This window comes from Opisthorchis viverrini, assembly GCF_000715545.1.
Source record: "Opisthorchis viverrini unplaced genomic scaffold opera_v5_7, whole genome shotgun sequence".
Classification (NCBI taxonomy): Eukaryota; Metazoa; Platyhelminthes; class Trematoda; order Opisthorchiida; family Opisthorchiidae; genus Opisthorchis; species Opisthorchis viverrini.
Window position 1 is genome coordinate 682,558 of NW_008751663.1, and position 21,386 is coordinate 703,943.

Here is a 21,386-nt window from a genome sequence, read left to right on the forward strand (position 1 = left end):
ATAAATTTTGTTATCGTCAAACATTGCCTACATAAAACGATTATGGGCTGCTCACTCGACGGTATACGTATTAAGTTAGGCTGAACTTTCGCATCTGTTTGTTGTCATATACTTTACCCAATCTTATGATGTTGCAATTTTGTAACCCCTCACTACGCGTGTACTTCTCGATTACGAATCTTGAAGCTTCACGTCTGCTGCTGGTCTCGTGCCACCAAACTGCGTATTTTGCAGATACAAGCTATGCGGGGTGTAGTTTAGCTGCATGCGCTGTCCAGGATGAAAAATTCACCTAATGATTCCCCAAGCAGTGCTGTCAGTTAGACTCAGGTGTCTCTAGTGTCTAGTTACCTCCACTTCAGAACTAGGACTGTGACTGCTGTGTTCGCTTATTTGCCGTCTTGAACACCATCCTTCCAAGGCCTCCAGTTGCTTGGTTGTATTTCATCATCACTCACTTATTCCAACCTGCTTAGCCTGAATTATCGCTGGATTTGATGTTCTCAACCATGCTTCACTCATCGTTTTTTTATGTCTAACATAGCAATGCAGTACAATCGTCGGAGAAATATCGGTTCCTTTCCCCTTTGCTTCCCCCGTGGAAGAGTCACCGATAAGATGTGTGTCGGATTCTGGATTCGTGAATTTTCAACTGCATCTGAGCATTCTTCAGCGGATTTGCGAGAATTGGATAGAGGTCTAGTGACTCGGTGGTTTTCTAATCTTCTTTAAGAACAACCTAACACGATGAGTTATTACGGAGACATATTCCTATGTAACAAGAACAATGACGATCATTGTAAATTTAAAAAAAACTGAATTCTCGTGCTTCTCCTCAATTTATCGTCCAAACGGCATTGCAGCCGTGAAATGTTCCAACGAATAGGGTCATCCTTGGGATCAAGGTTGAGTTGTGGGAAAAACCAAGCCGATTCCAGTCAACATGAGTTCACTAGCTGGGCGATTTATTGAAACACGCAGCGAATTGCAAGTTAACTAGTAAACATGGGTCAAGGATGCGATGTGGTGTCTCCCTGTGGAGAGCAAATCAGAACCAGGGGATGTCTCTGCTCTGATTGTAAAGGACGTTTTCTCCTTTAGGTAATGCACTGGAAGACATTCCGTGCCTCTACAGTTGCACCATAATGAAGATCTTCCATCGCGAGGGAGTAGTGTACCCCATATTGATTACTAATCCACAAGAACGAAGACCACCTCCGCGTACGAGTATATTTAACTGCACTTTACGGAATGATGACGTTAGGCTCATGCATGTACCTTTCTTCGGTGGCTGACCACACATACTTTGGTGGGCACTTTAGTAAGTATAGTGGTGATTCGCTACTCCTGACGCGGAGAATTTAACTGGATCGGTCTGCATGCTTAACTGTGACCAGTTTGCAGATAAGTCTGAATGTGAAACACCTTCATCACCTTGTATCCTCCTAAGCGAATGCTCATGGTAGTCCACTGAAACCAGCAACTCAAAAAACTGGTTGGTGCGTATACTGAAGATACCACCCTGTTTATCACCAGGAATATATACTCCGTATGAATCTGTGTATGACCTTGCAAGGCAACCACAAATTACATTCTATCCGTGTAAATGTCCGACGCAAATGGCTGGCTCATCCTTTTGAGGGTGAAACAATATCGGATTGCGTGTACCTTTTTGGTGGATAATTTATTGGCTTTCGTTGTCTGAGTTTGTTCGATGACTGTCTTCGTATACCCTTGTTACAGCCGGCTACTCAAAGGTAACTGTTAACGTGGTTGCCTTATACCCCTCCACCAGTCCCACAAGCTATTGTTCATATACGTGTTTCACACACTAACAATTTGTTAAGCGAGCTCTGTGCATCAAAACACAGTTCTGGTACTCATCCTAGGTCACATCAAATGCTTAATGCTCCTTATCCGTCTACGGGGAGCCGTGGTGTTTGACGCGCAGCTGCGTCTCACCCCTCGAACATTTTGTCCATGCTCGGGAGTTTGTAATCTACAGAGTCTACAAATCCACCCCTTCTCGCTGCAGGAGTTAGGGGAGGGTAAAAGACAGATACCACAAGATTGGCCCGTTTCATAACCGCGTTTTTGGGAGGAGGTTGACAATACGCAAAAGATTATCCAAATCTAACATTCACTCTCAAACCAAACTCATTATTTGAGTTGTAACGCTTATTACTTTTTCCGATTCCCACAGTTTTCCCCGAAGATCAGCACCCTTCCAAACTGCTGTACTGTTATGGCCAACTTGCCGGTTCAGTACCACCAAACGTCCCTGGTGTGTCTCATCAAATACCATCGGGACACCGTATAAAGCGAATGCGAAAATTTGTAACAACAACCTCCCAAGATGACCGAAAAGCCTCACCTGCCAGTGTTACATCAAAGCCATCTGCGGGAGATAGTCCAGAACATGTGAGAATACCGGTTTCGTCGTGCGCCCCTTCGGCTCATGGAACTCAAGTTTGTTTGGGCCTTCTGCGTGGTTTAATCTATTGGCGGTTGCTGAATCAACCCTCGTCCCAAAGTGTGGACGCGATCGATCAGTTCGGTAATCCAGTTACTTCAACCCCTGGTCTTGGACTGTCAGACGATGATGTGGCTCTCTTGGTACGTTTCGGATGTCGTAAATTTTTTTCTCGTTGCTTTTGTGCTGTGACTTTCTTCCTGTGAAACCAGCTACGATGATCCGCTATCGCATCAAGTAATATTATTCAAGAGTACTGGGCGCAGATGTTCGCCCAACCGTGTTGGATGCAAAGTGATCAAGCGTCCTTGATTCACCTGCGATTACCACGTCTTCGCCTGCTTGATCGTGTACGTGTGCAGCGCCAAGTCAAGAAGACCCTTTTGACAGGGGGGCATTTTCATGAAGAGTATATAGCAACCTTCCTTGCGGTCCACGACCCACTCTGCTATCCGGTACAGACTTCAGGCCTCTTCGTAGAAGACAAGCGCTAAGGTATTCGAATGATGTTTAATGGCACAGCATCAATGTATCACAGAACATCGGGGGGGGGGGCATTTTCACGGAGGTACCACCGACCATATAGGATTATGTAAGTGAACACAAGCTTGAGACGTTGGAGAACAGCTTAGAGCGAACTGCTTTTCATCCTCATTCGACATGTTAATGTCATGCCTTGTTGGGACTTTATTCAGTCTCTAGCAATAGCGTCCCTCTAGATAAACTGCTTGACATTATACGGTAACAATATGAGTAGGTTCGACAAAAAGCCTTACATTCACGGTTTATTTACTTATTACCTGCTTTTCTAATAAGGTGGCTAGTCAGAGCACACAAAACCAGTTAAGTTCGATGATACAGAATTCCACCTAGTAACGCCAGCAACGAGGCGCATACTTTTGAGACATTCCGTGGTACACGTTACTAACCAGTGGCGGACCGCCGTGACAGCAATGTTTGGTTATGAGACGCCTCAAGGTGCATTCATAATTGCACCGAATCGTTGTAAGACAGAGCTGTCCGACGCTGTCGCAACATCGTGGTTCGCGGAGCCAATGCGCGGTGCGCACGAAAATGTCATCATGACCTTTTGGTCACTCTTTGAGTGGGCGGGCAGATTCAGTGCTGTGCAGTATTCCAGCGATGTAACCATCTGCACCCCCTGTCCTTAGTCATCATCATCGTCGTCAGCTGCAAAAACCGCGTGGTTGTAGCTGCCGCAGTTTCGTCCACCGGTGATTCGGGGTGGTGGGGTAGGTAGCTGCGCATTGAAGACGGGAGCTGATAAATTGGTGCGTACATACAGCACTCCCAGTGGACTGTGCAGTGGGGGGGATTGGGAAGGGAGCTATGCATTGAAGGTAATAGCCTGGATGCACGAGCACCATTGAGGGCGTGATGATACTTATTATCATACTACGAGGATGCCGACTCGCTTAAGTACTTTCCGATAACAACCTCTTCTTTGTGTTTTCTTCGCCTCATAGGTTATCCAACCACTAACCGACGCTTGCCTGCACACAGACGACATACGAATCCTGTCTTGGATCTGCCACGTATTGGTTTTGGTTCTGGGTCGACGACCTGAACTGCATCAGTGGACAGTGTACGCGAACTCGTTCATTCGCGAGGTCGATGTTCGTGTAACCTCGCTCATCAAGGCGGTTCAAGCTGCTTCCAACTGCGTGAGTATTCCTATCAATTTTTGCTTAGGATGCGTTAAGCGCGAATCGTTGCTTTGAGGTCTTCGAGGTCTATCCGATAGGCAGACCTCACTGTCTCTCGTTTTCATCTCTAGTGCGTGTTAACATGCTTAGTAAAGACAGAAGACCCAACATGCTGTTGTCGATAGGAGTCTTCGTTTCCGACAATTTTAAGAAAGATAGGATTTTGCAAGGAAATCACGGAAAATGAAACTTTACGCCGACTGTTGAATGTTTTAGAAAAAGGGTACCACATATTCTGTCTTTTCATACCGTCTTCGACTACCCTGTATTCCTCTTCTATGTACGAAAAAACGAAACTCATTAATTACTTTCTCCAGTCAAGTTAAATTGACCTCATTGATTGGTATTCACCAGCTACCCCTGAAGAATGCATGTTTTGTACTTTGGAAACAGCCTGATCACATACTGACAAAGTCCCTTTGCCAGCCTACAACTCCAGTCTCTTGTTTATTTGTACTGGCTCGGGTTTCCATGCGTTTTCGAATGTGTGACAGTGGTGCTGCTCGATTCAGTTGTTCGCCTGGTTCTCCGCATAGATTACTTTCTCGCCCTGTCCGGATCGTAAGAGGTCACAGTGATAAATATCTCTTTGTGTTCTACATGCTAATCTGAACCGTTTATCAAGGTAATTGAGAACTGGAAGTTGACAATGATTTGTGAATTTGGCACTTAACAAATACTTCGAGTGTAGAATATTTCGACGTATTCAGGAAAGCCCACTTGAGTGGCGCGCAAAATCACAAGCCGGTAGTTGTAGATTCTTGAGATTTATCAAAAGATTGGGTACTACATGTATTAAATACATAATGAAAAGGGTACAAACCTCAAATTATGGGGGTTCCGTCCAATTTGTTGCACGAAATAGTGCAGGTCCAAAGAAAGCCCGGAGATGGCCAATCGATCTTAGCTTGTGACACGCCTGGGTACAACACGTGGTAACGTAAAATGGTCAAAAAGTGCGCGTAAAGAATTGCTGACCAAATTGATTCGACAGGTCAAGGGTTAAAGGTTCATGAGGGCTTACGGGTGCATATCGAGTCTATGAGATAGACGCAGTAAGCAGCAGCGGAAGAGTTTACAGGGGGAAAGGAAGTACATCGACAAACGTCGCTCAGAAGAAAGAACGTTCCACCTGGGTGTGGAACGGTTGCGTGTTCCCATCCTGTAATTGTGCCAGATGGTAATCTGCTGCACAATGTTATTAGTTTGTTTTTACAGTAGCGTTCTCATAAGAGCATTAAGTCCCTTTTTGTGAAATGTGCATGTCCAATATCTAGGTCCTGCAATTATCATTCCATCTGCTATGGGGGGGTTGGCTGGACTCAGCGATCGATGGATTAGATACTCCAACTTTGAGATTTCTTCAGATCGTCTATCATCTCACCCAATGTCACACAAATCAAACGGATATTAACCATGTGATATGCGTCTCATGATCTGTCCAGTCTGGTAACACTCGACGGTATTTCGCATTCCGATTCATTAGTTAAGAGGAGCTCCCAGAGCACAACTCTTCTTCTAAAACCCTTTTACTGAACGTCAATTTCCATAACGGCATCTCATTCTGCAGGTGAAATTGCTTTGTTTTGAAAAAAACAGATAACTCTATTTTGTGAGACTGTTTCCTCTTTTTTTTTGAGCATCATCGAAGCGCATCTCAAAATCTCTAAAGACATTCGACCCCGAGACCACCTGCTTAATAACTAAATATTATGCTTTTTGATCGCGAATTTCACGTTATCATTTACACGACGGATTATTTACCGAAAGAAGAAATAAAGCACAAACTTCCACACTTGGCCTTCCTGAGAAATCGGATGCCATTTCTTCAAAGTGACAGGGCCCGCTAATCCTTTAAGTGATTTCACGAGGGAATACTCACTCATTCACTAATTCAAATCGATCAACTCAATATTTCATGATTAGGTGACCTGTCATGATGAGTTTATAGCCAGTTCGAAGACCACATATGTACCCATTTCACAGTGTCCTTATTGTTGATAACAGTGGCATTCATTTTCTGCTAAACGTTTCATTGTTTGTAACACCCGTTTACTTATCCAGCATAGTCACGTCCAGTTTGTTGAACATCTGATCCCGCTGGTCAAACTTTTCGCCTGTTTGGCATCCAGCTGTGAAAATATTCGAGTGCTGGTAAGTTGTTTCACGAACTATTCTGTCACATATATAATCATTTACGAAGGCTTAGTCTTGTTTACCAGTTCTCAAAGTTGTTGCTCATGTGTCTTCAAACTTATTTTCACCTTCCTTTTCAAGTTGATTTGTCTCAAATCTACTTGAATGACAACCTTCAATCCTTTTATGTATGTACTTTGAGTTAAAATGTGAGAAGAACAAGTGTTTCGCTTCGCTTCAATTTGCATCATGCAATTCCTCCGATCACCTGCTTTAACAGACCAAGAAACTGTGCATCGTTGAGATGCCTTTCGTGTGATGTGATAGTGCTATTCGTAGAAGTTGCTAGATTTACACCTGCTTTACAGACCAAGAAACTGTGCATCGTTGAGATGCCTTTCGTGTGAAAATGTAGTGCTATTCGTAGAAGTTGCTAGATTTAGAATTCTGCGGCGTCGTTCATGCGATGTTAAGGCAATTAAGAGCGTTGTTAACATCCCACGTTGTCGTCCCAACTCATAAAAGCTGTAGGCTTGTCTGCTCAGAATGAAGCTCTGAGTTGGGGAACCGTATTGTGCTACAGTCGTGTGAGGAGCATTCGTTCTGTCTTCTGTTCACTGTCACTATTCACTTCGGTTCCTACCGGAGTCCTCTTTTATTAATTCCTCATTTTTTATGGTAATTCGTTAGTGATTAGGTATATGCTGGTGGCTTATGCTAATAACTAGCCTCCACCCAAGTACACATCGTCCTTTATGGTCAGGCAGCTGTTTTATTCCGCTATATGTTTGTGTTGTCGGTGAATTCACCAACCCGACGTTTACACTGTCCAACCGGTTCTATTAGGTCTGAATATATCCTATTACAGTATCGATATCGACTGAACCAACCGAAAACTTGTTTACTTTACTCTGTTTTAGTTCGCCGAAGTTTACATGTGTGAAAAACTCTTTGAGTTCACCCTTCGCCTAAAGCCAATGGGATCGGAACACGGGAATCTGATGTTGGAATTTCAGGTGAGCCCTGTTTTGGTCCTAACCTAACTCTGTCATCTTCGTTTAATCACACGCGTCACCGAGATTCGTTGGAATTTAATGAATTTGAAAACCTTTTTGTTGTCACCTCTGTTACTGTGTTCAGCTGCTTGAGGGACTGGTTAGAAATGATCAGTCCATCCAAAACCAATATCACATTGTGGTGGATCACTCAAAATCGTTCACCTGTAACACCCTTCCGGTGTCTAGCTGCCATACCACCCGGGAGAAGCACGTGGGCTGAGATACTGCCAGGTTGCCCTGGCCTAGACAGGGGGAGTGAGAGGCACAGGTCGGGTTCGAACCACAGACCTTCCGGCCAGTAAATTCACGCTCTTACCACTTGAACCATCTCTTTTTTTTATACCTATTCGCTTTCGGAAGCAGGTCCTCAAGGTTGTGTCGAAGCGAGGAAAATGCCAATTCTTTTTCGCGAGTTTCGGATCTAATGACAGTGTCTGTTTTGCTTCAGTGTAGTAGTGTGCTGTTCAGTAGAATACATTAAACAGGTGGAAAAACCCTGCATTTGATAATACTCTTATTGGGGTCACAAGCACATGGTGCCAAAAGGTTTGCCGCGGGGGAAGTTCACTGTCAGATCCATGATCGAAAGAACTACTGCTGTCGTTCGTAGTTCCTTCCAATTAGTTCACACTTGTAGTTAATCTCTCTGTTAGAATGGAACATCATTTGCATCTCCGAATACATGGACTTCGATGAAGCTTCTCTTTCTATTTGGTATCGGCTTCCCGTCGTTTTTTTTTTGTGATTATGGGGGTTCTCTGTCCCGCTGTTTCGCCATCATTATCAGAGCTCCACCCATGATGCAAGGAATTTTTTATGGTTGCAACTCTGAACACCCAACCGCTTCAATCAGAATGACCTGCTAAGACTATTTAACTTGCCTCTCGGTCTCCCTGTTAAACTGACGGCCATCATCCTTTTCGTGGTCGTTTTATGTATCTGCACGCAAGTCAATCCTAAAAAGTCCCATTAGCCATCAGCCTAAGGTAAGATGAGTGTCCATGAAGCTCATTAGACGTTGGAAAAACCATAGAAGGCGAGTAAGCACAGTCTGACAAATATTCATTCACAGTATTGCTTATTCGGGACCTTGGTAACAGAAAGCATGAGAAACTAGGTAAACAGAGTGAGTGTGTTGCGGGAAATAACGAAGATTTTTACGACGGTGTGGGATTCTCATCTGATAGCGGTCATCATCATCATCGACAGCATGACATCAGTATTCAACACCGATGCTTCACTGCCGTACAACCATGATTTATTTGAAAGCCTTATTGTAAAGAAAAGAGTAAAGGTGGACGGGGGAGGGACTTATTGCTAGCTTAACACAATCATTTAGAGGTGCCTACACCTCCAGAAATTCACTCAGGTAATCTGGACAGAAACTGGCAACAAGAATGCCACTGACATCGATTGGCAGCCATATCTTGTAGTGCCTCCAACCAGGCACAATGAGGATCACGCAGTCCTCATCCTGGATTCTGTACTACTAACGACAGAACAGAAGAAGTCAAACTGCGCATCCATGGTGGAAAAGTGGTCGAAGTCCTCGATCAGAATTGGACAACTAGTGTGGCACATAGTCTCCTGCCACAATCAGCAAAGGATTGGAACGTAAGTGTAGGCGCCTGGAGAATCTGCTATGTATAAATTAACAACGGAACAAAGAGCAAAACAGAAGCCCAACTTTCCTCCAGAAATGAATTAAAACAACCAGAAGGTGTTGAAAACCGGAATTCAGCGCTCCGTTAGGCCGTCGCGTATCCCATGGTGAAACTCCAAGGAAGGTGAATTACGTTGGCCAGATACTTTGAATTTGTGAGTGCTCGTCGTTCTGTTATCATGGCTCGTAAAAAACTGGAACATTCTGCGCACACTGTCGGATTATTATACCATTGTCTTGGAGTTATATATATATATATATGTATATATATATCAAATATTCTCTATCCGGATTTCGGTGAACGAAACTCTGTTAACCTAGGGGATACTTACTGGAAAGACGGAAAAGAACGTAAGCTGGCATTAGTGAATGACGAGCCGCACCGCTGTTAGTTTGTCACCGTATCCGTTTACCGCCCGCTAGAAGCTACTTAGTCCCTCTCTTATCCTTACCATGTAAAATGTTCTGATATATCACTGTGCTAGTTCTGTCACTCAGTTGTAGGACAGTTTCACATGACCGTGGGATAAAGCATCAGCTACAACGCCAGCTCACGTTGCCAAAATAAATGGAAATGTACTGCCACAACCAGTTGATTGTACCGCCAATCTGTCAGCACTTTTGCATTCGATCCCTAAAGAACTGTTGCCTTGTGTACCTTCAGTGACCTCCGACGAGTTCTCTCGTGTTTGTTCGCCATGTTACCTACTTTGCATATCCCACAAACTTAAGTAACACCCCCACTTCTTCCTCACCACACAGCACTCCGTTGCCGTTCTACTGCATGTTCTCTCAAGGTCATTCAGCGCACACCATTCATTTTTCCGACAGGAAAGCAGTATTACTTACCTAATACAAGTAGGTCCTTGTTTGTGTATGTTCTTTTTAAACTGCATTTTAGCCAATTTACGTGTAAGCTTTCAAGGAAATTTCGATAAATTTGGTTTTCAAACTAGACGTACGATACCCCTTTTGGGTCCTTGAAGGCTTGTCTGTTATCTATATAAATGACACGTGGCGAAACTTTCTTTTATCTTGGACTGATTTTTCCACTGTCCCATTTCCGAATACATTGTGTCAGTTCATTTGAGCATTTGGTAAGAAACCCGGAGAATAAACTAATTGGCTGACAACAGTGAAGCTAGCTAGTATGGATCAGATTGGAACTGGAGATGTTGTGTATGAGAACTGGATGCTAGGCAATACGTTTGATAACAAGGCTAATGCAACCCAAATGGGCTTTTTCCGGAATGCAGAATCAACCGTCAGCTGATGCTTGCGACTTACTGCCTCGAGACGCATACTTTCAGAGAATTCGTGACGGAAGTACTATTTAATCCGTTGTGGAATCTGAATAGCGTACTTTGTAATTTGTGGCCCTCTTTTCATCACCTTATCCACATACCCGATATCATGCATAACCGGTTCGTCTAAATTCATTCAAATCCAAAAGGAACCAGAAAAAACGTATCAGTTTACGTTAACAGCAAAAAGACTTGCTGGTTTAGTCCCAGATGTTACGTGAATGGGTAATTACGAATCAGTGATCAGCCTCCTGTTGGGTCCATCCGAAACGGAGCACTAGACAGCTTTCACTGTTTTGCAGAGATCACCACCACTGAGCGTTTCATGTGATCTGTTGCGTCAAGTTACTCTGTAGGCCAGCCAGTTGATCAAGCAATCATGCAATCATAGTGAGTATTCAACAACTGACGAGAATCTTGCTGTCCTGTCTTTTTTCTATTTTTGTCAATATTACCGTGTTATAAGCAAGCCACGCTGGTCTTCTGATGTACGTCGTCGCCCTAACAAGTCACTTTACCAAGCCACACCTACAGAAAGACAACACCGCCTCTTAGAGGATGCTGGTGAGGGGACCAGTTTGATTAAATCGTAGTGGTCGGGATGACGAGGGCTTCTTCTGCTAAAGCGAAAGTGGTTACGTGAAGTTTCTGAAGTCTCTCATGGCCCTGAACTCGGCTGGAGACATCCTGCAACCAGCTGATGTTACTGGCGTTCATGATATTGATTTATCATCTCAGAGTGATTGTCGGCATCGCGTTTTTTCCTCTGCAACGTGTTTTTTTTAATTTAGGGCTTCAAATATAATTTACTAGGTTTTGTGATTGTACCCCAGTGAAGTAAGCGTTCAGCTGTAGCACCCTTCCGGTGCCTAGCTGCCATGCCACCCGAAGGAAGCACGAGGGCTGGGATACTGCAAGGTTGCCCAAGCCTAGACAGAGGAAGTCGAGTGGCGGAGGTCGGATTCGAACCACGGACCTTCCGGTCAGTAAATTCGTGCTCTAACCACTTGGGCCATCTCGCCCCACCCCAGTGAAGTATCGGTGTTCATACTGTTATTGCTGATGACAATGATGAGCACTGTCAGTGTCATACGAGGAAATTGAATGAACGGACTAAAACATGTCACTGAACGAGTCGTTCTGTCTCTCAGGACTCATTCAGATGATCGAAAACTGCTTGTTTTGTAACCCAAAATTCAATTGGATATTGCCGTGGTGTTGTGCTGCGTCAATGCCACTTATGCGTCAATAGATGAGAGGAAGTATGATCAACGGGCCGCATGCTTTTGCACAGTCACACCGCGAGTACTAGGAGTGTAGCGTCTGAAGTGCGCACCCTAGGACACCTAATTTAGAAACTGCGCTTGTCATCTTATATTCCGTATACCAGAGGCTTCTTTATACCATTCTGTCCAATTTTCTTCCTTGCCTAAAGCTAGTTGAGGACAATCTGTCGGCTGCTTGTCGAGGACAGAGCCTCTGTGCCCACGTGGTTGAGGCCGCTTCATGTGCTCTGGTCAACATCTTGTTACCTATGTCACCTGGTAGACAAGTAAGTTTACATCATCAGTTCGTCTCATGGTGTCTTCAGTGGTTAATCTTATTCACTGTTGTGTGCACTTGCAAATTTCAGTCAGCGGCATAAGATATTATCCGGTTACGGAACAGAAAAGTCACTCACTGACGGGCTCCACTGCTCTACGGCTTTAAGCTGTCCTCTGAGGAAATTCAAAATTAGGGCACAACTTAGGGGTCATAGCCAGCGCTGAAGGCAGATTTTAAGCATGAATACACGTACTAACCAAGAAAGACGCATTGAGGTAAGTGGTCATTCAGTAGTGCTAGATAAACGTTTGTTCAGGACTTAGCTTATCCGAACTGCTCACTTTGCATTGGATCTTCTACTCAAAGAACGCCTCAGCTGATTCTGCAACTTATGTAAGATTGCACATTATCAGCTGATATACTCGCACTGGGCCTAAGATGTGGGCACTTTTGACAAAGCTTGAGCAGGTCACTACTATAGCGCTGTTAACACCTATTTCAATGCTGTTCGCCTTTCACCGTTCGTTTCATCAGGCCTACTTTGCATACTTGTGAGCACTTATCTCATGGTGACACTTCTGTGTTCCATAACTCACGTAAGCTGGAATCGAATTCATTGATTCACCAAACCCAAGCCTCTTCACGAGTACTGGATAGCTGTTGAATTTTAGCTTTATTCCCCGATTGAAATGCTAATCTTGTGCTTTCGGACACAATATTGTTAAATAAATAGGCTTCTTTTATTTTTTAGCCGTTATTCCTTCTGTTCACTCATATATTTGTCCCAACTATCCATCTCCATCCACTACTCTATTTTGTTTACCCTTTAGATATCTCAGTCAATAGTGGAACGTTGTATCTCTGTGTTTATCCGCCTGATTAATGCAAAGGAACAGCAAGATGTCTCAGCCTCATCTGCGAGTTCAGAGACAGTTGACTGCAGTCTACCCGAATTGACACCTGACCTTCGCTCATGCAACACGCTACTTTCTGATCGGCTTCAACACACCTTGACCGTATTTCGACTGAACGGAGTTTGGGGCTTGGCCAATATATTGCACAGTGCACCGTCCAGTCTATGTTCGGAGTTGTTCGAGCGATTGGTGACAGATGGAGCGTGGCTTGAACTGGTTCGACCTATTCAATCAGCGCGAGCTTGTTGGTCTGGTTCTTCGACTGCTGCCGCCGTGTTTGGATCTTGTGGGTCTAGTTCCACTCGAAGGGTTTCGTGTGACTTTACTTCTGGTGTGGATAATTCGCATTCTAGCGGAGCAGGGCAAAATGTCCATGTGTCTGGGACTTTGAGGTTAGTATCTGGATGATGCTGCCAGTGATTCCGTATGGGCCACATACCTTCCTCGTTTCCGTATTTTTTTTCTTGCCTTGCGAGCTTATAATCACTTAAAGTAAACGTGATTGCGTCAGTGATACGGTGTCATAATAATGTAGCACTGCGGCTAGGTGCATTCACGCATGTGTGTTGGACATCGTATGCGATGTTGCGTCTAGAGAATGGTGTCAAATCGTCGAGGTTGAAATCAGCTACTCCATCCATGTATCCTTGGTTTAGAAATAATCAATCGAAAATTAGACTAGAAATGTTGACTTTTCGATTAGGATCTCGTACCTTAAAACCGTATTTCTCACCGAAGGTTTTCTCTACTGTCGGCCATCAAAAGACTAAGGCTTTAGTTTATTCATACGTGGCCCACATCCTGCGGAGTTCTTGATTTTTCACGGGTTCAGGGAGATGGGACCGAGAGATTCTTCTTGCCCCTTAAGGCCATTTCGTTCAGTCAACTTCGGACCTTTCGTGCTGACCAGTACGGTAAATGATTGCTTCGTCTAGGCAGTGGTGTCTTGGTGGAGCGTCTTGCTTACGATCCTTAGTATTTGGCCGTCGGCCCATTTTTTTGTCAGTGCTCACTTCTGATGGAAATGACAAGTGTTTTGTGTCAGTGAGCGTGTTTCTTATGAATGAATTATTTTCGGAATATATTTAATTTCTGTTCCGTTTTTATGTGCTCACCTAGTCTACTCCTACCCCTCATTCTAACCGGCTGTTGACCTATTTCGTTCTTTTGCCGTATAGAGCATCACCATTTTCAGACCCATCCTTACTATCCCACAAGGACGGTGTCGATATACCCCCCCTGGTCACTGCTGATTCAGTCAAATCCAATGTGGTGATTTCCAAGTCAGTTGACAATACGCAAGAGACAACGACTAAAGTCCGCTCTTCGCTGATTGAATCTTTTCCTAAAGATGAGGAGTCGCACGTCACGATTCAGACTATGCTCCTCTTCTATACCCTCATGTTGCTGCGAAATCTGCTGCGGCATAGGAAGGTATGTAGCCTTTTGCATTTGAACTCTTATGAATATTCCTATGACCCTTCTGGAGATTCGACCAATCTTTGCTTCATTCCAGCGGACGCGTAATCGCGAATCAACGCTCACAAACATGTCCAGACTGTGTGATCCATCGCCAAAAAGCAGTAGGTCGTGCTGATGATCCGGGACTATGAGTGGCCACTCTGGTAGCCGTAAACTTTCAGCTTATAGCTTGCGCATTTGTGGTGGATTGTTGGAGATTGGAATTCGTAGAGACAGTTCAGACAGGAAGGCGTTGCTTGAAACCATTGCACATGGAAACGAGATTGGTGTGTGGTAGTTCGGGCCAGTAGAACTATGGAGTGGGGACGTGCTCTGGCTGCGTACATGCCTAGCTATCATCACTGAAGGGGCTCCTCTGAACCTATTGGCACGTTTAGGAGATCCAGCTGTAATTGATTAATCAGTCCTGCCAAGAAGGTACAGGAAAAAAGGTGAACCCTTGGCCAAATGTAATAGGTAGTTGGGGGACGAGGTCGAAAGCAGCAGGCAGCTTCTTGAGTCTAGACTCACAGATGGTTGAACGTCGCACTGCTATGGATATAGGTGGGATGTGGACGAGACAGGTGGATAGAACGACTCCTAGGAATGAAGCACTACTGATATTGACGGGAGGGAATGTATCGAAAGGGTTTTTTGATACCACTTATTTTAAGAACATCACAAACGAGAGATTCAAGTAAGTCCAGGTAAGTCTCCCCCACTTTATGTCCAATTTTGTGCCTCGATGTGTACAAAGAATTGTTAACGTTGCGTAGTGCACATGTAGCCTTACAAGAACCCTCAAAACAGAGGGACGCACCATTCATCATGCACGTGTCGCCTGAAACTTAATCGTGTACTCCTCGATCGTACAGACGGTTCTTCGGATATCCGGTTTCGTACTTCCTATGTGAAGTAATGAGCAGAATTCGATGTATCGTAGCAGTTAGGGCACGAGGCCACTTTTCGGGATTTCCAGGGTTCGAATCCAACCCTTGCTTTTGAGTTCTCCTGGAGAGGCTTTGGCTACCCGGAGGCATCCCAACTTCAATGGTTCTTTCGAGTTTCACTGATGCTTTGCAACCAGGGGGTGCCACAGTTGAGCGATTGGACGCGATTGAAAAGGCACCTTTCCGTGGATCATTATATAGATCCTGCAGGATTTCATATCTTAACGGATGCATTCCTAGGAGTTACTTTTGTGTGCAGTTTCTTGTGCTTGTGTACTTTCCGATGAACCGGGACTAATGGTAAGTTTAAATGCGGCCAAATGTCTTTCTCTGCAATATATGCCGTAAATATAGCATATGTACGGTTCAATGGCCCGATGCGTTTTCACATTCGTGTTCGCTCACAAGTATTAATCGCCCCAGACAGGTCTTTGCTTCGTCACTACACTACTTGCCCTGGATAAAAATAGAGATAATTGTATCTAATCCAAGGGAGGTATCGCTTTTCGTTGGGCGAGAAGGTTGTTGAATGTCCATCGCCCTTCGCCGCAGATCGTCTGACGATGACAGTCATGTATGAATCGGTCGGTTCACCTTAACAGGTCCCTCAGCAGGCTACCCCTGAGGTTGTGTTTCATTCTGTAGCATTCTGAGCGAAATTGCTCAAATGGTTAGAGCGCGAATTTACTGACCGGAAAGTGCGTGGTTCGATCCCGTTTTCTGACTCTCGACTTCCCCTGTGTAGGCTTGGGCAACCTGGCAGTATCCCAACCCTCGTGATTCCCTCGGATGGCCTGGCAGCTAGGCACCGAAAGGGCCTTACAGCTGAACAATTTAGTTTTTTATTCTACTTTCTACTACCAAGCAATCTTCTTATTGTATTTCAATGGTCAGGCATCAGCACTCATGTCTTCCTTCCCCGAGATGTGTGCGTCCGAGGGACATTTCGAAAACTTCTCAAGATTTCGTTGCTCTCCTTTCCCCTATCTGTTTGTCTTATTATGGCACTTCGTTTTGTGACTCTACAACCAGGTCATCGACGCCATCATAAAGGAACACTGGTGGGACGTCACACAATTGATCATCTCTGTTCTCGAGGGCAATAACCCGAAACCAATGAAGGAACAGGTTCGTCTGGTTGTTTGTGGTAACTGTGACAAGTTTGGATCAGATTTCTTATTTCGGTGAACAGGATGTGTTGTTTTTGCTGCAAATCCGTGACTAACACAATGAATGAGAGCTACTCTGGCGAACTACACTCACTTACCACTCTGAATATTTTTACAGCAAAATATCTCAGGTCTCAGAAAAATCCACCAAATAAGACTTTTCAACTGCTCTTTTTCACAAAAGGCAACGTCCCCTCAAAACACAATCGGTTACCATCCAATAGGACAACGAAGCATCTGAGGTAAATGAGGAAACATTTCATGTACCTATTATTGATTGTTTCCAACAATCACGCGGAGGACCTCAGAAGTCTAATCGTTCAAATGGAGGTTTATCAACAAATGCGGTACAATAATAAAATAAAATTGTACCAACCTCAACTCGTGCAATTACGTCGGATTCTGCACACCGGTTTACCAACTGCTAATTCCAGTGAGGTCCCGAGATTCACACCGACTCAAGACGTAGTGGGCACCAGATGGTGAAACCCACGTGTTTGACTAGACGTACAATGACAAGGCAAAAGGGCGGTTTACGTTCCGGTCAAAACATGAAAAGGGGTGTTGGCGCGAGACGGGGAATCACGTTATACACAGTGAGCATAAAAGAAACCAATCAACGCGTATAGTAATTTGTAACCAGTGCATCAGTCCAACAACGGACACCCATCCTTCTAGTCTTCAAAAGACAGTTTCACAGTCGCGCGAAGCGTACATTCGAGAGCATGATTCCTATGTATTACTTTATCAAGTAGCATCTGCCCATGACTTCGACGCTGTAAGACAATGGATGGATACAAACAAGCTGGCCATCGTAAGGTTTGGGAGATTCCTTAGTACTCCGGATCGTCATGTACGTGTCTGTAAATTCACAACCAGTCGTATTGTACGTTGGAAATGCGATGCGACGTTCCATTGGAAGATTATGTCCCAACTGCTCAATTGGGGAGTCTTTTCTATAACGGCTCAGCTCTTGCCCATCTTCGTCCAACGGCGGTTTGTCGTTGTCTCGGCTGTACGGCATATCAAGTATGGTAGCAGTACTCCATTGAGTGAGGTGTTGAGGAAATTAGGTAGGCCATAGTAACGCGAGTTCCACAAAATTGCTTTTTATCCTGACGCATCTCGCCGCTTGATATGTGGGGATCGTTTCCTTGTCTGTAGCAGCACTGTCGCATGGCTTGTACGTCTGTAAGCCTGAAATTCCTTTGTAGTACGTTTTGACTACTTGCAAAATAATTAAGTAGCGGCATATTGCCGTGAATACGAATGAAGATGGTTGCAACAGCTATGTAGCCATGCCGTTCACTTTGCCACAGCCTCAATCTAAGCATCGCACCGAACAGATCAATTTATGCCAACTTCAATCTTGACTCGGGCAGAGGCTCCAATCTTGCATACGAGTTTTACTTTTTGGTTCTCCACTTTTGTAACAAACGAGCGCCTATTCTTTGGCGTAAAGCCTTGAAGTCAGAAAACTAACTTATGAGCGGCTGTGTATACGGAAATCAGTGATAGTCGTTTTCACCATTGACTGTATAATTGCTCTTCAACGGATTTACATGAACCACAAATATTGTTTTTCCTGTGGGATTGTTCACTATTTTTTTTATGAGCTGGCATGAACCGTATATATTCGGTCACCCAACTTCCGATTCTCTTAAATTTCGTTTGCAGGCTATCCTAGTTCTTGCACATATCGCAAACGGACAGACAGCTTTGGAACAGCTTCATCGTAACGAAGATCTCATTGAGAAACTGAAATTGTTCATGGTAAGTGTTGTACCCAGGAATAGTTCACTTTCCTGACAAATTCGTTCCGGGCCTCCTTTCATAGTTTCGTAGTCTCTATTTATTTTATCTGTCTTATTATGTTGAGTGGGACTATACTTCGCCGGCCTCAGCCTGCACTCATTTTTTGCAACTTCAGCGCTCACCGGATAGCCACATCAAGGCCGCAGCACTGACCGCGACATTCAACCTCCTGGGCCTGGGACGTGAGGGCTGTGGTGAGTGTTCATCAAAACCTCATTGGGATTGAATCCCTCAGTTTAGTCATCGGAGAATTCTAGACCGTGTTCATCATGCATGAGTCTGAAGTCACCTCTTGGGATAGGTTTACATTGTAACCCTGTAAAATATTCCATTTCACACCATCGCTAGAGTAACTGAAAGCCTCACATCTGGATAATCTCGTTATTTTTAACCGAAACGGCGCTTCTCTGGCCTTCCATGGGCTCAAACGTTCTGCAGTAATGTCGGCTGGCCGTTAGATCTCTTCTTCCTCCATAGTACAGTTATTTCGACCCATGTTTCATTGCTATAGTTCAGTCATGATTGAAAAAGACCTGCCGCCGGCGGAGTTTCGCGGCTGCATTTGATTTCCGAGGTAATCCCAATTTGGACTCACACCTGCAAAGTGTAAGCGGCTGCTGCAAAGTTGGATGAGGTCACATTCAAAACGCGTACTTACGGGCCAGTCGGTCGACGCGGTAAACCGATTCCTTTACCTGGGCAGATGCCAAACCATCGTTTGCCGAAGAGTGTGCTGTTTTCCTTCCACGATTCAGAGTGGCGTAAACAGAGGTGGCCAGCCCTTGACTTGGCAGAGGAGTATGAAGATCACGAAACGCTTGGGTGCTGTCTATGTTAATCGCCTTCCAGGATGGGGACCGCGTGATCCTCACTGTGTCTGGTTGGAGACACTACAAGATGTTGCTGCCAACCGCTACCAGTGGCGTTCTTGTTGTCAGTTTCTATCTAGATTGCCTGAGTGAGTGTCTGTAGGTGTAGACACCTCGGAATGATTGTGTTAAGCTAGCATTAAGTCCCTCCCCCATCCACCTTTACTCTTTTCTTTACAATAAGGCTTTCAAATAAATCATGCTTGTACGGCAGTGAAGCATCGATGTTGAACACTGATATCATGCTCTCGATGATGATGTGTTGGTTAAGGACTACTCTAACTTTCCAGCCTCTGACATATCTGGCAGTGGCGTCACATTAATTTGTCTGCCAAGGGGAGAGATTACACCGCCACAGTACTATCCATACTGCTTTGTGGGTCAAAAACATAGCTTCTAAGCACATAGGATGTATTAAAGTTGTCAGTGTTTGACCACCATTGTCTCTAAATCACCAGTCAGGTCTGGTGGAAACATCGAATTAACACCGCTGAGGTGCGCCGAATAATTTTAAGAAGATAGATGAATTACTCGTGACTTACAGGTTACACAGTTCAAAACCTGTACTCTCACAGATCTGTCTTCATCCGGTCTGTGTTGAATGGAAGTGACCGAGAGATGGACAAACTGTGACCTGGCAACTTCGGCCCGTCGATGGAACTCCCGGAAGTCAACTCATCAATGATTGTTGACAATGACGGACGCAGTCGCTGGCGCTCCTGCATCAACGCTATCAACATTAGTGCGTAGCTAACTAATTGGTCATGTCATCGCTTTCGGTGCGTGGCTAAACTTTACATTCTTTCCTATTTCCTGGTGATTTAACCTTTGTCAGCTGCAACCAATGTAATTTTGATACTTGGTTAATAGCGGGTGAACTGAACCGAACCGAATCGATTTTGGGCGTTCACCGTGAAAAGATTCGAGGTACTCAATAGACGAACATCAAAAGTTTTCCCTGGTCCCGTGAAGTCAACTGAATCTTCGTACTCGGGTGCATGTTAGCTTCCGGAAACACATCCCCATCACAACTGCTGCTGTGCTATCTTTCCGTTCGCTATTCGATGTCCGACACAAAAAGCACCCTCCCCAGCCCCTACGCGTATGAGTTAGTCTTAGTTTGGTTGAAGATTCACATCCGATGTAGGAACACCTGCACTTCGGGGCGCAGTTTGTTATCTGAGAAACTGACCTAACGGAACCAACGTATTATCCCAAAACGGGGATATCAGCGAGCATACAGATGTTCCAGCGCTACTTGTCTGGTTGCAGTGTATTGAGAACATTAAAGTTAATGTACAACACAGCGCAAATAGACATCTTACGAACCACGGTCGTCAGTCATGTTCTTCAGCATCATTATCATGCCTTTTTCACTATGTTTCACCAGTATAAAGAAGTCCTCCAAAAGCTGATACACGTCATTCCGTTGATGTGTTTGTCTCATCTTTGGAACACATGGTGAGCGCGATGGTCCACTGGTTAGAGTGCGAATTTACTGACCGGAGGGTCCGTGATTCGAACCCGACCTCTGCATCTCGACTTCTGCTATACAGATTTGGGCAGTATCGCAGCCCTCGTGCTCCTTCTGGTGGCATGACATGTAGACACCGAAATCGTGTTACAACTGAACGACTATTCCTCTTATTTACGAACATATATGCGTCTGAGGCTTACTGGAATCGCCTGAGACAACAAGATTTATTAAGATGATGCTGTACGTGGCTTTTGTTGTTTCTCATTGCGACCCTCTAACAGAGTTCGTTATCGTGTATGTAACAGCTGTTTTTTGTTTGTTTAGGAGTAAACGTCAACCTCAAACGCTGATCTGTTCGATGTGTAAGCAAGCTTAATTAGCCCATCGCTGCCAGGTTGTTCAAATGAATTAAACCCACTTTTGAAATCAAGCAAAAGCAAACCTTTTTGGCTGTGTTTGGGTTTATTACAAATTAGTGAAAACTGACTTCTTTCTGTCTCCCTACTTGAAGTATTTAGAGTTCGTTTCGTAGGAACCAGTTAGAAAATTTAAATTTATGTTACTTGGTTATCAATTTTGTGGTCGTGCCATGCGCCTCACATACGTTCGTCCAATTAGCCATATTTTTTTATCCTCATCCACTCCGGCAACCACCAGTACGTTTCGTAGGGCAACGACAACCTTGCCTAACAACAGGAAAAGCGCCGAAGTCCTGGAAGTGCTCTGTTTTCGGAACGCTTAACCGCGGCCCTGTCGTCGTTACGTAACGGCTTCTCGCCTAAGATTTCTTGCCTGGAATCATTTTTTCGCATTGGTTTGAATGCA

The 21,386-nt window shown here is 44.6% G+C and overlaps 2 protein-coding genes across 2 annotated transcripts in view; one reads left to right on the forward strand and one right to left on the reverse strand.

The window, feature by feature from the left end:
• The window catches only part of T265_00691 (hypothetical protein), a gene marked incomplete at both ends in the record, with an annotated part of 64,490 nt that overhangs the window by 20,555 nt on the left and 22,549 nt on the right, over positions 1-21,386 (forward strand). Inside the window, 9 exons of the mRNA XM_009164540.1 lie at positions 2,204-2,616; positions 3,961-4,158; positions 6,265-6,354; positions 7,257-7,352; positions 11,797-11,913; positions 12,737-13,212; positions 13,999-14,254; positions 18,078-18,173; positions 18,331-18,409. Of these exons, the coding sequence (XP_009162804.1) occupies positions 2,204-2,616; positions 3,961-4,158; positions 6,265-6,354; positions 7,257-7,352; positions 11,797-11,913; positions 12,737-13,212; positions 13,999-14,254; positions 18,078-18,173; positions 18,331-18,409 (1,821 nt within the window). The remainder of the gene's footprint in view (positions 1-2,203; positions 2,617-3,960; positions 4,159-6,264; positions 6,355-7,256; positions 7,353-11,796; positions 11,914-12,736; positions 13,213-13,998; positions 14,255-18,077; positions 18,174-18,330; positions 18,410-21,386) is intronic.
• On the reverse strand, positions 17,140-17,424 carry T265_00690 (hypothetical protein; the record flags this gene model as incomplete). The annotated part of the gene is made up of 1 exon (XM_009164539.1): positions 17,140-17,424. One exon carries the CDS (start codon positions 17,422-17,424, stop codon positions 17,140-17,142), a length of 285 nt encoding a protein of 94 aa, XP_009162803.1.